This window comes from Cyprinus carpio, chromosome A17 (genome assembly GCF_018340385.1).
Source record: "Cyprinus carpio isolate SPL01 chromosome A17, ASM1834038v1, whole genome shotgun sequence".
Taxonomy (NCBI): Eukaryota; Metazoa; Chordata; class Actinopteri; order Cypriniformes; family Cyprinidae; genus Cyprinus; species Cyprinus carpio.
The window spans coordinates 15,908,255-15,924,400 of record NC_056588.1 but is presented as its reverse complement, the minus strand read 5'-3'; the positions used below and the strand labels follow the sequence as shown (position 1 = coordinate 15,924,400).

General features: G+C 37.7%; 2 protein-coding genes across 3 annotated transcripts in view; one reads left to right on the top strand and one right to left on the bottom strand.

Annotated features, from left to right (window-relative positions):
* Positions 1-10,761, bottom strand: part of fut8a (fucosyltransferase 8a (alpha (1,6) fucosyltransferase)) — a 73,266-nt gene extending 62,505 nt beyond the window's left edge. Inside the window, exon 1 of one of the 2 annotated variants that reach the window (XM_042774220.1) lies at positions 10,609-10,761. The gene's annotated coding sequence lies outside the window, so the exon portion shown is untranslated. The remainder of the gene's footprint in view (positions 1-10,608) is intronic. The other variant, XM_042774222.1, reaches the window with a different exon arrangement.
* A 1,540-nt stretch (positions 10,762-12,301) lies between these two features.
* LOC109072176 (dynein axonemal light chain 1) lies at positions 12,302-15,738 on the top strand. The gene is made up of 8 exons (XM_042774219.1): positions 12,302-12,391; positions 12,876-12,914; positions 13,041-13,150; positions 13,271-13,326; positions 13,408-13,463; positions 13,542-13,668; positions 13,762-13,902; positions 14,472-15,738. Exons 1-8 carry the CDS (start codon positions 12,389-12,391, stop codon positions 14,519-14,521), a joined length of 582 nt encoding a protein of 193 aa, XP_042630153.1. The 5' UTR covers positions 12,302-12,388; the 3' UTR covers positions 14,522-15,738.
* The last annotated feature ends 408 nt before the right edge of the window (positions 15,739-16,146 follow it).

The window sequence follows — 16,146 nt, the reverse complement described above, 5'->3', positions numbered from 1 at the left end:
GTGGAGCGACACTTTGATTGCCTCTCAAGGGCATCTTAACTGCCCTGAAAATCTATTTCCCAATGCTGAAAAGCCTGTTTATGCGCAACTGTTAATGCTCACAAAAGACGCTCTGAACACACCAATAAACCATGCAAATCACTGAAGCACTGAAACATCCATTCGCACCAAACTCAAGCATGCAGCAACATAGAGTCTGTCACTATGCTGATTAGCATGGATGTCAGTGGAGCACTAAAGAGGGCAGCTCATCCAGTGCCAGGTCCTTAGCAAAACAGACCACATACAGTACTGCCGTCTGCATCATTTATGGTCAGTCGTTCTTACTCACATATGATCAAAAGGTTGAAAAATTATTACTTCCTTCTTCTGTTCTCTTCACTCCTTTATTATGATCTCATGATTATAAGACTAAACAGTGACCAAAGTCCTTATGCACCTCTTTACAACATTTCTACACAGTCTCAGAAATTGTGTTCAGGGTTGAGAGATAAGGTCGAACCAATGGCATGACATCTGGCAGTTGCTACTGATCATGTACATGTGTTTTCATGCCTTGCAAATGTAAATGTTTGGTTTTCTATTATTTCTGTGAATCTTGTAAGAATCAGTTAGAATGGGTTGATAACTATAATTATCACCCCATCACAGTATGTCATTGTTTTCCAGCAAATGTGTTTATGAATTTATAGCTGTCATTGAGTTAAATTATAGCTCGCTGAATAATTTGACTCTACTTTTGCAAATTAAAAACTTAATACATTTGGAATGGAAATTATGAAATACACATTGGGTAGTTGACGGAACATCATTGACGTCCTTTTAAATGAAAAAATAAAATAAAATAAATGACCAGATGGTGTAACAGTCTGTGGTAAAAACTAAAATTATTGGAAAAAAAAGTGAAATGTTGGCAGATATAGTTTGCCATTTTTTTTTATTTCTTAAAAAATAGTTTTATTTATTTATTCATATTTATTTTCATAGTTTTACAAATATAATGTAACTGTTAAAATAATATAAAACACTTGGAAAACACTGGCTGCAAATCAAAGTCAGTAATGGGGTTAAGAATACGTTTTTTCAAATAATTTTTATATATATATTTTTTTGTAGTGAGGACGGTGAAAAAATATCAAAAGGACAAGTACAAAGCTGAACTACTGCCACTTCTGAGCCTGGTAACAATGGCTGGGTCATTAATGTGTTTGTAATCTAGATGGATTAAGCTTCTTTTCCGTTTTGTTGTCAGTACTCCTCTGGCCAGTTACACAAATCTCTTGAATAGCCAGTAAAATGAATATGTTTAGCAAATGCATTAAGAACATATAACCAGCTATACATTTTCACATCATCATTTATCAGTGTACACTTTAATAAAATAAAGAATCTTGCTAAATAATACAGTAAAATCAATGTCCACTAAATCTTACAACACATTCTGCTTGTGAAACCACAGTATGTTGTAGTTGGCATGAGTGGCAAGCCAACTCTTGAATCCCAATTAAGAGAACCTGTGCCTTTTCAACACAAAAGGGCTCACCACAACACTATGAGTATTAACGAAAAATTAAGTCAACAAAACCACTGATCAGATTATCTCTCCGAACAGGATCTTCTCTGCCTTACACTCTTCTCCCTGGCACAGGCTAATGCTACTCCATGGCATCTAAACTGTAGTCGATAGCCTGGCTCAAAGCTGCTGCTCAGCAAGCAGTCGATTTCAAAGTGAATGAAAGAAGAAGGACGGAAGGAAATAGACACTGCAACAGAGAGATGAAAAGAGTGCAAGGGAGGTTAAAGAAAGGGCACTTTTACCAAACAATTTGTCACCTGCACGGTAAGGCAAAAGGGAAATGCTGCTTGCTCAACCCTTTTACCGTTTGCTAGACTGTACTTTTTCTGCACTGCTCAAAAAGACTGAAGTGAAGAAAGGGACAGAACCCAGAATGTGACTTATCTCCGCTCAGCACCCTGCCTCTCTGTCATCAGTGTCACATGGGGTTTGCTCCTCTGGCTCTGTACCAAATTAGCATTCGACTCATTCTCTGCCCTGCGGTGCACTACTGAAAACCACCGGCAGCAGAAAAACACTGTGATCATAGCGCTTCTGAGTGTACAGATTTAAACTTCAAATGACCAGCAGTAACTTGGCCTTGTCTTGGAATAGTTTTTAAGAAATAACTGATGCATGGAGACAAAACTGCAAGTAGCATGCTGACATGCAAACCGATGCATGTGAAGTATAGCAGTATGAAACATTCAATCTGAAGATTTCGAAGACAACCTGGGTTAGCTTTCTGGCTTAAACTTTGTGGTTTGCTGCAGTTTTTGTTCTGTGTAGACGGCAGAGCCCACCTGAGCCGAACCCCCGGGCTAACAACTCTACTCAGTGGGTGAGGGGCAGCTGGGATTCTACCCAAAAGGTATAGCTGAGATTTTCGCACAAAACCAACAACGAGCAACAACTTACATGTTCAATTCAGCTTATGCAAACAGCAATAGAGGAAAGCAAATATTTTACTAGTGCTCCCAGTGCTAAGGTTCAAACAGGAAAGTCTGGCAGGGTCTCATCAATCTTTCCTTCTAAAGGCTGATTTATACTTCTGCATCGGACATATGCTGCAGGATGTGTGTCAGTTTTCATTTATACATCTGCGTCGCTGTCCGCGTCGACGTGCAGTACAGATGCAAACCGCTAGTCTGCAGTGTCCACGGGCATGTTGCTTGTGTAACCCACAGACCACAGCAAAAGCTGAAGAAGAAGCAGCTTGTCGGAGAAGCATCAGCCATGATGGCGGCAAATAAATATCAAAGAACAGATAATTTATTTAAAACTACAAAAAAGAGACAACAATGGAACAGCAGAAGATTGCATTCTTTCAATCTCCACAAGGACTTGTACTATGGCAGAACAACTGTTTGTCGTGGACAACAAAGTGATGTAATGCTACATTTTATAATAAACGATAAGGCACTTGTTCTTTGCTTTGTTATATTTTGTAACATTAAAATATATTTAAGTGCAATATCCGCGAAAATGGCCCAAAACGCTGTATAACATATGCCAGGCCAGTAGTTGCCGCTGTCACCTTTTTTAGTAAACAGTACCTGTGGGAAGGGACGATTATATGTTGTATATGAAGCATCTCTGCTGTTGGTTGTAATATTGGTGAAGTGAATCCACACTTTGCTGAAGAAGCGTTATCAAACTCTTGAGCAGCAACAACAGTACCATGTAATCTGCCATTGTTGTGTATGTTTGTTCGCGCTTGCCTTTAAAATCAACACGTACTGCGCATGTCTACATACCTAACACATACTACGCACGTGCATGGCATCACCGTTATCAAAGATTCCCATTGGTTTCACAACTGAGGAGTGGGGTAGCAATTTTTACAGGGCAGGAATGACAGAACGAAGAAGAGAGAACAGACAGCAAGAGAGGGGGGAGACTATAATTTACAAAAGCACACTCAATATGTCTGTGTCCTGTGAGGTTTAGACCATCTCCTTTGCTTCAAACCCGAAGGGCAGGATACAGAAAGGACAAGTGAATGAGTTGGGATGGCATATAAACCAATTGATGGTATGGAAGTAGATGCTGCTCTAAGCTAAGTGAAGACTCTGTGTATTATCCATCATGCCCCTTGAAACTGATAGGCTATATCATGCTCTCCGAGAGTCTGTATACTTGAAACGGTTAAAGATATCAATCAGCACACGGTGAAATCCAATCATGCCAACCCCCTTAATCCTCTTAGTATGACAATCCCCCACTTCTACTTCATGCATAAAGGGGATAACAACATGCTGACATACAGTCCGGCTTGGACAATCATCAATCATAGTGGTGCTTGAACTTGACTCATCTCAACTTAATGACTCCTGAGGGCTGGCACTTAGTGGATGAGATGCCCCAACCATGCAAATCAGGTTTTTTTAATAACACTCCAACATCTTAGCTGTGTCTGTCTCGTTCACTCATTCACTAATCCCTATAGAGTGTATGGCAGTTGAGTGGACTATACCAGGAAGGAGTGAACACAATAAGTGAAAACATCGTCACATATGCACTTTTATATTACATGTAACCAATATTAATACCAATAACACTCAAAATTACTCTATTGTAATTCTACATACCTCCCTGTCAGCTGTGTTTTCATTGATGGGATATTATTTGTTCTGTAATGCTTTTATATTCATAATCATACTATTAAAATACTGAGAACAAAAATAAACACACATTAACACGTTCATAATTTTATGTAATTATTTTTTTTAGTATGCTGAAACTCTCCCGAGCAGCGGTTTGAGCTCAGATAAGATAATGGTCATAGAGCACCCTCAGGCGACCGTTAATTTTACATCAGAATGAATACGCTACCTACAGGTGATTTACGAACATTCTTAAATTAGCCACAAAATTATCATAATTTAAAGTTAACAAAGATGCCGCCTCAGTAAATTAGTAAAATATTAAACTGAGTTATTAACTACATAATATATTTTAATATGAATAATGTATGAAATAAACGTTAAAGCAGAAATAATATAGATGTAAACGGCATTCCTCATTCAAACTTGCTCACTCCCGCTCTCTCTTCCAGCTCGTCACTACTCCGCATTGGATTGTGGGAAATAGTGCTTCAGCGAGTGTACATCAGTTGTACACTTGAAATCAGAATGCATTGTGGGTAAAAAGTAGTGAACGAATGTAGGGAATGAAGTCGTTCACTCAGAATTCGGACAGCACTACAAAATGGCTGACACCCGATATAGTGCACTATATAGTGGATAGGGAGTGGTTTCGGACACAGTTCTTGTCTGGCCTCTGATCCTACCTCTGTTGTTTTTATGCAGATCTCTATCAATCGTTGTGAGCACCGCAGAGATGCTTAATTGTCCCAGAGAAGCCGTAAGCAATGCATAAGTCATTAGGGATGCTATAGAGCATGCTCCAGTTGAGCTGAGACAGCAGTATCACTCGGGTCAATGCTGAGCAATGCAGACTACAGGACTAGATGTCTCAAAAATGCTTCCATCATCTTTACCTCAGACATGAGTCCCCTGGGTATTCAGCCTGAAGCTTATTTGGACGGAACTAGTTTTCCTTGAGAAGGTCAGGTAAATTTGTGTTTCGCGGATGTACTTTCTGTAATCTCATCCAAAGCAGAATGTTTGGGTTTTTTTCCCCTCACACAGCCTCAGTGAAACTTGTGTTGCAAATTACCTAATGCTTTACTACAAAACTTTTAGGCTTCTAAGAAATCTTATCCCACCCAGACAAGGAATGTCTGTAATTGTAAAGCTAAATTTTTTCACTATAGAATATGGTATTTATGGCGTCATTATGGATTTTTTTTTTCCAGCTTTTCCAGTTAGGCTATTTACTGTACCTCTGATTTACTGTTCTGTGTTTTCCACACCTTGCCTCTATAGGGCCTTTTGCACTGCAGGAACCTTTTCATAGTACCAGAACTAATTGTGGAATAACCCACTTTTTGGCGTTTTCGCACTGCCGGAACTGGGTATGATTTTAATACCTGACTGCCTTTTCGAGAACCAAATTAGCTCCTACTCCGGAGCAGGGTCTAACCAGCACAACTGGTACTACCCATGACGTAAGTATACATTGACTGGCTAAATGTGTACGAAAACACCCTCACCCGCCATGATTTAAAAAGCCGTGTAAACATACTGTGATAACAGCGATAGATGGACGGATGCTGAAGTGCAGGGACTTGTAGCAAATGTAGCACTGCCAGTGGTCACAGCGTCCTCCATCCTCCTGTTGTTAACATTGTTCTACTGTTTTCATTGTTGAATGCCGGGCACAAATGATATCGCTGTCGACCGGATACGTCACTTCTTAGTACACACTGTCAGTGCGAATGAAACCCTTTAAATGGTACTGGGAAATAGTTTGCGCAAAATCGTCCCAGTACTTTAGTACTGTACATTTAGTTCTGGAACTAAAGCGGTGCGAAAGGCCCTTATCTCTCTTGAGCTGATGTGTGTGCCAGAGGGTGTGTCGAAGTCAACTCTGATGGGGCAAGGTGTGTTTCCTTCTACAAATGACGAAGCAAGGTGAATGACGGCATGTAAAACAAAAATGTACCTGGCTACTATTCAGGACGGCTATGGCTTATTTCTGTTGCTACTTTTTCCTCTCTTTCTGAATTAAAGTAACCTTGGCCTCATTGTCTGCAAGTAGCTCAAGCAGAGGACACAATTATTGTGCAAACTGCATGCCTCTGGGTTCTTAACTCTAAACAAGGGTCTCAGATCTGTTTGTTGAGGACTATTCACCCTTCGTTCTAAGAGAGCCTACCAACTGCGTTTGCAGATCTGGATTTGGCATAATCGCTCAGGTTTATCTGTCTGCTACGGCAATGGCATGGGGAACTCTTGGTGAAAAGCGTCATGTGCAACAAATTTCCACTTGTTTAAATGAAGCCCTGCGGTAGGTAATCATTGACTATGATGGCTGCAAATGCACAGCTTCCAGGGCAAATATTCCCATTTAATCTTTCAGACCATATGTTTGTGCAAAAACATGTAATTTTTTTCTGAAGGGGTCACACAAGGTCTGTGGTTGGTGTAATCCTGACCCTGCCTCTCCTTGTGTGTGGGCAATGGCAGAGCAGTTCCCCTGCAGCTGCCAGAGCTATGCTCCACATTGCAGTGTGGTATTTATAGCCAGTGAAACAGCTCCTTGTCGTTGGCCACTGTCAAGTCTGATGGGTGCAAAAGCAGTCAGCCACGAACCTACCAGCAAAGCACACAAACACTCATGCATACACACACACATACAGACTTTAAAATCTCCAAAGGGCTCTGAAGAATGACTCATGGTCTTCCTTGTCCTAAAAAAGAGAGCGTAAGTAAAGACAATGGCTAGGTCATTCTTTCTTGCTGCCCACTGCTGCAGAACTAGAATGGGCAAAGATTGAGTGCAAATGTTCATCATGTGGAAAGTTACATTGTCTGCCATTAGGATCCCTGCCAGAGATTTCATCCATGTGATTATCCCACCCCACCGCAGCTAATCGCTTCATCATCCATCTCATGCAAACACACACACCTGCACTTGTACACATTGGTCCCTGCCGCCCAGTCCCACACCTCTCAGCCGTTCCAATCAAAACCTATTGGGAGAGACTTTCCATCTCCTGTTCAGAGAGGCAAACTACACTATCATTAAAACTGATCAGAACCTCTTTATCCACATCCACTGCCCACATTGCTATGGAAACTCAGCCAAGAGTAGTCACCTGATATTGGGAGAATAGAAGAGATGAGCACGGGGAGCGGGGGAGGGGAATGAGATTCCCTTCACTCCTGTCTGATCCATGATTTTGAGCTTTATTACAGCCCCCCTAGTGACCTTCACTTCACAGCATGGGCCAAATGTCTGTTAAGAAAGTAGCAAAGCCTTGCACTCTATTACTTCTCCATTCAGTCTCAATAAAACGAGCATAAACCAGAACGTCTTTTACTGGGTTAATAATTCTTCTTCATAATTCACCCCAGGAGACAATTATCTATCAAGGGCATTATTAGATTTCTCAGTTCATTACTCAAATATGACAAATGTGACAAGACAGACATACATACGATGGATGGACATACATTCCGCTAGGCAAAGTGTGCTGTTGCATGATCATGTGACTATGGCAACATGTGTAGTCACCACATCATTAATTCAAAAAACACAAACCAAACCCTTTATGTGCAAAGGTAGCATTGGATCACGTGGGCATGAAAAGCTACACATATGGAAATCCCATAACCACATATTATGTTTTCAAGTTAATTTTTCACAACCATAATTGTGTGAGCAGAAACTACATGAGACTCCAGGGGCCTATGACAAATTAATGCATATTTATTTGTGTGATTGACCGAACAGATCTGAGAAAAAAACTTACACCGATGTAAATGCTAATAAAATACTGGAGTAAAGATAAACTTCACTTACAATTAACTTGAGTAAGATAAGGTCACATCACAGCCTGACATATGAACTTTATAACAGCCAATTTCCTTTGTCTAAACATGAAAATGTGAGCAGTTGCATGCACTGTTCTCTTTAAAACTGGTCTCTATTCAGAGATCAGCATTAAATTTGATACTGCACTGAAAAAGGAAGAATATAATTGCTACCTTAGCTGTTTGTACCTGATCTAACACTTAAAAATGACTTAGGTTGGTGTAACTTAGTGTAGACCTTTATATTAGAGTACATAATGAAGTTGATTCTGTTGTATTAACCATATGTACCACATGAATTACATTTCGATCACCTGACAAAACATGTTTAAAACGCTCTTTGTGGATTTGTTTTAGAGTAATTCCCTGGAAAAGGCCTCTAGCTAAATGAACCACCCTTTAGGGAAGTTACAGGCACTGCCATTGGCTATGAAAGCTCTAAAGACGCTGGCAAGTAAACATAGCAGAGGAGTGTCGAATTCATTCTCTCAATTTGTCTGAGAGTGAGTTCTACCTGACCCATGAAAATGAATCTTGTTGGTCTAATCTAATATAGTCAGGCTGATTCAGGCAATATTTGTTAACAACTTTTGCAGGTACCCGACAAACATATTTTCCAATATACAATGGAAAAGTGCTAGTCCGAAACCTGGCATTTATAGTATATGCTAATATAAAGTATCTACATAGGTGTATGAAATAAATGTTCATATTGTTGTATGCTTTGCTGCTCCAAGGCCAAATGCAAAGCAAATCAACTGATACAGGACAGATTCAGAAAAGTTAAATTTTTTGACGATGACCATCTGATTTTCGAGGAACTACATCTCATCATCTCTATCCAGAAACCCAACCTTGTGGAGGCAGATTATCACGGCAGATTTAATTATATCATTAATTCCAAGTCAAGTGAGATAAGCTGATTCAATTCAAAAAGCACTATTAAAGATGTATGAATGTTGAGAGAATGCACACAAGTCCAAGTAGATGTAATAACACACTTGACTATGAAAGCTTGTTATCGGTGTACGCTTGGAAGAACAGGGACTGGGCATTATGGCCAAACATCTGTAGAAGACATTGATTTTACAAGGCTCTTAAGTGAGGCAAATGTTTTCAGTACATTAATTAAAACAGCAGACGACATGACGGGAGATAAAACCACAAAGTAGCCAAACTGTTATACGATGATAATTAATGGTGCCCATCCTGAAGTGTGTCTAATGGGTGTGATAGAAGTGGATTAAGTAAAGAAAAGCACTGGCAGAGACAAATAATCCCAGTGCCTGTGATTTCCACATATATGCCTTCTAGGTAGGCAGCTCCCTTTAGCTAATAAGAAATCAAACTGATCCCAGTGCAGTTGAGAAATACAACCTTTGACAGATAGAAGAATAGCTAAAAGACTTGTCAAATGTGTCATCATAATAATAGTGTGTATTGCTGCAATAACATGCTTTATTGCTTACATCATTCTTAAAGGGATAGTTCACCCTAAAATTAAAATACTGTTATTATTTACTCACCTTCACATTGTTCCAAACCAGAAAGAGGTATTTTGAGGATTCTGCCAGATGCTTATTTACATGTAATTACAATGACAACAAAGGGATGCAAAAGCACCATAAAATGATCTTAAAACTCTTTTTCAAGTATTCTCAAGTCATACAAGTGCTTTTTAAGAGAAACAGGTTGGTTATGTCTGGATCAACCGATTCATTGAAAAGATACACCTCTAACAAATATTTTTTTCTTACATGAATACTTTCCCATGGAGAGCTAATTCGGATGTCAAGATTTTAAAACAAAAACTGCATTCTGTTCCTAACAAAATTGCAATCTTCTGACTCCAAAACACTTTACGAGATGTAAATACGGACCACTTTTATGACACATTTATTACAGTTCACAGGCTTGACATTTTCAATCCCCATTCACTGTCATTTGATGGAAATTTTGGCTTTTGAGTTCCATAGGAAAAAATGCAGTCATACAGGTTTAAAGTTAACTGAATTTTATTTTGGGTGGACTATTTCTTTAAACAACCCTTTGCAGTGTGTTCAGTAACACTGCCTTCTTCACAAGGATCTGAAAGTAACACTCCACTTGATTTCTGCAGCGGCTTCATGTTAACTTGCCTCTCTCCCCACATAAACATGGACACGCTACTGCTGCTGCGATTCCTGCTCAATGTCTGACTAACATTCCGGGCATTTACACTGCACCACTTCAACACTCCTGATATAAACCATTTATTAATAATTTCGTCTGGCGTATTTGTCAACAGATTCGTTTGCGATACATGTTCTGGATTCGCTTAAAGTACGTTAGGCTTCCTATATTTGGCACTGCTATTCTCATTCGCAATCTCTATCTAGTACATAAGCACATTATACAGCGTGCCGTGATCGTGATATCTACAGAATGACTGTCTGAGCAGAGATCACGGCGCGAAAACACAATGAGCTCAAGCTGCAAACATGACCGTTATTTCTGCCTTTCAGCGGTCGAGGCAGCTAGCAACAGGCCGGGATGGAGCGAACTCGCCGGGCGAGAAAAACCTCGGTTTCCTTAACATAATGCGGTCGTGTGTAACGGCGACACACTTACCTTGCTATGGCACTGGCGTACTAGTATCTCCACAGCGCGTATGTTTTAACAAAAGGGATGCTAGGCGAGTCGTGGCGGAAATAGGAACTGGGGAGACTGACTGCTGCTGTCTGAATTCTCGCTGCTGGGCTCTTGAGGAGGCTGTCGCTGGGCTGCACTGCGCATGCGTGTGTCAGATCACCACGATACAAGTGCTCCTCGGCACTGAATGCAATTTCTTGGATCTCATTATTCATGGTTTTGCCAGCGTAATGCGACTGATTTTCTCTCTACGAATGTGGCAAACAGTCATTTCACAAATGAGACCGCAGATAAAGCAATTTAAAGCGACCGATCCTGTGGGATTGTATTAAAAAAAGGAATTATAAAAAAAGCCCACTATTATGTAAATGTAAGACACTCTCGGGGTTGTAGAGATTAATACCTATTACATTTCTAATAAACGTCCAGCCAAACATCAGGCTCGGAAAATCTTATGTTCAATGCTTCCATTCTGAACATATTATATTGGACACCGAATTCCTGTTTGCAGTGTTTTATTGCTTATATAGCATTTTTGTAGAATTTTTTTTATACTTTTACACACATGCATATTTGCATTTAGATACTTTGTATTTTGCTCTCAATATTTTTGACTTATAACTCTTGACTTGTTTTGTGATCATCATAGCAATTGTACATGTTTACTTATTGATGCAAAATACTATTATTTTAACATATAAAAAGAAACAATGAGTCAATGTTTTAGAGCCGGTCAGGCCAGTGTTATAGACCTCTTAAGGTCTATGGAAGAAGCCCATTTCTACCACATAAGAATAAAAAAAAATTCATGTTTTGAAAACCATCATTGCTGTATGACATAAAAAGTCTAAACTATGGCATACAAAGTCATAATTATGAGATAAAAAGTAGAAATTATGAGATAGAATGTCATAGTTATGACATAAAGGCCGAAGGTATGAGACACTAAGATAATTATAAGTTAAAAGGTTTGATTTTTGCCACAATTATTTCACAATTTTGACTTTTTGTATGAAAATTAACCATTGTTTTATTATGGCAAAAGTGTAGTAGATAAACTATTATTATTTTATTTTTTTGCCGGAGTGATTAGGTTACCATTTGTATAACCACAGTTATGATACAAATACTATGGTTAAACTATGGCCTATTACTAAAATCATGGTTAATTTTATTTATTTATTGCCGGAAATGGGTTCCATTCCATATTGGACTGTCATTAAAGGCAGGTAGAAGATGATGTTTAGGATTCTAGCCATTTGTCATACACTCTGTTTTGTTCTCTCTCTCTCTCTCTCTCTCTCTCTCTCTCTCTCTCTCTCTCTCTCACACACACACACACACACACACACACACACACACACACACACACACACACACACACGAGGGCAGAAGGACTGTGATCATTGTTACATCACTCCCACCCAGTGGTCTGACTGTGGAATTACACCATGAACCCCTCAATGGGTTTTATAAACCTAATAGTCTACAGTATTTTCTAGTATTAAAATGGAGGGTTAAATCTAGAGCCAAATAATACCTAATGACTTTTGTATCAAATATAAAGGCCTTTATATTATAAAAAAGAGATAATAGCATTGTGATATTCTGATTTGTTTCATAAGTTATCTTTTTATATGGCACGGCGACCGTAATGTGTTGGGTTGTCACGCAGATACGAGGCTCGTGCAAGACGGAAGCATCACTTCGCGCATGCGCTTTGCGTCGGATCAGTTCCATAGCAACCATAAAGAACAACATGGTGAGTTCCCATCCTGTTTCGGCTTTAAATACACATTATTATGTGATGTTAGTGCAAAATGCGTTGTTCTAAATGAGGAAATAAAGAGTTTGTTTTTTTATAATAAAGCGAGACCATCCCGCTGGCGGGAAATACAAGTTGCATTAGTGTTCATCACTTGTGTCAGGCAGTTTGCAGCAGATAAACATTTAGCCACCTTGCTAGCTGTCAGACATTAGCAGGTTAGGTTTTAAACGTGCAGAGGTTTTGGTTTATTGGATATTAAACGGGCTACAGAAGATGTCAACGTAATGTTGCTTAGCTAGCTTAGCATCTGTATTATTAGTGAGCTGGATTTTAATTTTAATAAATAGCATATTCGTAGAGATACAGAGAAAAAATACATTTTATTATAATTTATTAGGCTCTTAACTATATTTTTTGCAATAAACATAAACTTACCTTGCTGTGAGTCATCACAAGTTTATTATTAATGTGTTTTCAGGCAAAAGCAACAACTATTAAAGAGGCCCTGGTGAAATGGGTAAAACATTTATTGCTAATTTAGTTTGTAAGATTAGTTTTAACCCATTAAACATTCACAGTAAATATGTAAGCTGTGTTCTGTGTCAGTCAGATTATCATAATTGATTTCACTTGGTTGTTTTAAGAGGAGAAAACAGGAGAAAAAGCGAGCGAGGCAACAGCAGTAAAGCTTTATGGTCAGATACCTCCCATTGAAAAAATGGACGCATCTCTCTCAAATCTGGTCAACTGCGAGTGAGTCTAAATATCCAGTTATACATACTTTTTACTGTATTTTCTTATAAACCAACGTCAGTGTGTGTCAGATATAATAACTCTCTAATATATCTTCATTTTATGTTCTGTTCTGCCTAGGAGATTATCCTTGTCTACAAACTGTATTGAAAAAATTGCCAACTTGAATGGTCTAAGTAAGTACACCCCTCAAATGCATGCATAGTGCATTTGTCATGATTGCTGAACAGTTTATTTATTATTTATTTATCTCCTAGAGAACCTTAAGATATTGTCCTTGGGCCGGAATAACGTCAAAAACCTTAATGGACTTGTAAGTAAAGTAACAGAACATTAAGGACAAGGTTAAGAAGTGGACTCCTCTCTCTAACTTCTCTTCTGTCCCTGACAGGAGGCAGTAGGTGATACTCTGGAGGAGCTGTGGATCTCTTATAACCTCATAGAAAAACTGAAGGGAATTCACGTCATGAAGAAACTCAAAGTCTTGTACATGTCTAACAACTTGGTCAAGGAGTGGGGTGAGCATGGAAGATAGATTACTGAGAGTCCAATAGCAGCTTAGTTATGGTGTGTCATGGATGAGCATTTCATGAGGCTGTTTGTTCCTTTAGGGGAGTTTCAGAAGCTGGCAGATCTTCCATCATTGGTAGACCTTGTCTTTGTGGGGAATCCATTAGAAGAGAAGTATTCTGCAGATGGCAACTGGATAGAGGAAGCTACTAAGAGGCTTCCCAAGCTTAAAAAGCTAGATGGTAAGCAGCATATTTGTGACCGTGGACCACAAAACCAGTCTTAAGTCGCTGGGGTATATTTGTAGCAATAGCCAAAAATACATTGTATGGGTCAAAATGATTGATTTTTCTTTTATGCCAAAATCATTAGGATATTAAGTAAAGATCAAGTTCCATGAAGATATTTTGCAAATTTCCTACCATAAATATATCAAAACTTAATTTTTGATTAGTAATATGCATTGCTAAAAATTTCATTTGGACAACTTTAAAGTCGATTTTCTCAATATTTTGATTTTTTTTTTTTTTTTGCAACCTCAGATATTCAAATAGGTGTATCACAACCAAATATCGTCCTATCATAACAAACTATATATCAATGGAAACCTTGTTTATTCAGCTTTCAGATGATGTGTAAATCTCAATTTTGAAAAATTGACACTTAAGACTGGTTTTGTGGTCCAGGGTCACATTTGTCCAATAATTAAACGATTAGTTAAACACTTAAAAAAAAAAAAATGTTCATATGTTTTTGAGACCATGGTTTGCAAAAATGACCCTTGATGATTCCTCTTAATTTTAATTTTTAGGAAATCCTGTTATCAAACAAGAAGAGGAGGAAGGTGAAGGGGAGAGTTAATGCAATTCCTTTAAATATTCTAAAGTTGGTGCATTTTTATTGTTTAAACACCAGCATTTTAACTATTAGAAGTCTGTGCAATATTTGCATTTTTTTAGGTGTATTTATATGGAATAAGCTGAAAACCTAAATCCATTTTCTTGAGCTTTAACACTATTTGAATAGATTTGAAAAGCACACACTTGATGCATTTTGTTAGCCTTAACACAAGCGGAAATATACAATCTATGCATATTATACAATTATACAATGTATTATTATACAATAATTATACAATTATATATATTATACAATTATTGTATTATACAGTCCATACATATACAATGTATGGGTCGTGCAGAAGGACAGATTGGATGGCACTCATTACTTACACTGTAAAGAAAAAAAATGAAGAATGCCATTGTTACCTTAAAGAACTATTTCTACTTAATCTAACTCATGCTTAAAAAAATACTATGAAGAATTAATATGTACACCTATAATAATTAATAATTTAACAACTTGATTCAGTGAAATAAGATCTTTGACTTGAATAACCAGTTAATTCCCATCTTAACACATGAAGGAGTTATTAAAAGTTAAGAAAGTTAATGACAAAACTTTTCAGGGTGATCAATAAATTGTTAGATTGTAACAGTAAATGCAAGCCAGTGACAGCAACTACAAAACTGGAATGACTGATCAAGTGTGTGACTGGCTTTAACTGTTTTGATTGGTGGTGCTATGCTTTAGTATGTCTCTATTAGGAGGCTACTTGAAAAAATTATCTGTATTTAAAGTTAATTAATAATTGCAAGATTCAAATTCTAAATAGCATACTTTTTGTAATAAATTTGTTTGTACATAAGCAAATTCCTAATTTATTTGCAGTTGTTCTGTAAGTGTATTGTTAACATATTATATTGTATGTGTGGTACTTAAAGCGAGTTGCACAACGAGAGCAATTTAACACTTTGTAGCATATCTCCATAGAGTAACATAAGTGAACTGTGGCCAAATAAAGACACTATAACTAATATTGTAATAAAAACGTTGTCTGACTTTCTTGTTAAGAATTTTATGAGTGTGATTTCAATTTTATAGTTACTATTTTGACCATGTTTTTGACCCCTCTATATGTTTTTGTTTACTGTGTTTCACAAGAAACTATTTTGTCCTCTGCTCAAGTTATGCTGTTATCATCCTTTATAACCATTGCATTAAATTTGTGATAAAACTTTACAATAAGGTCTTAATTTTTAATATTAGTTAATGCATTATCATTGTAAAGTGTTACCGAATCAGTCTTTATTTTGGGAATGAGCGTTGCGTCATAAACAGTAGGGGGCAGTAAAGTTCTTTACAAAGTTTATTTATTTTTTTCTTCACGTCATTACTAGGTTATTATAAACGTTAAATATTAACAAAATAGGAGGAAATGTTATTCCTCTTTGCATTTGTATGACTATGTAACAAGGCGTTTGGTCAGTATTTACATGTTAGTATATTTTCCAAAGGAATTAAGGAGATAATTTATTTCTTTATATTTAATATAAAACAACAGCATAATGGAGCGGAAAATAAAATGGAAATATATAAGATGAATGAAATTAAATGTACAAAATAGATCAAAAATTAAATATACA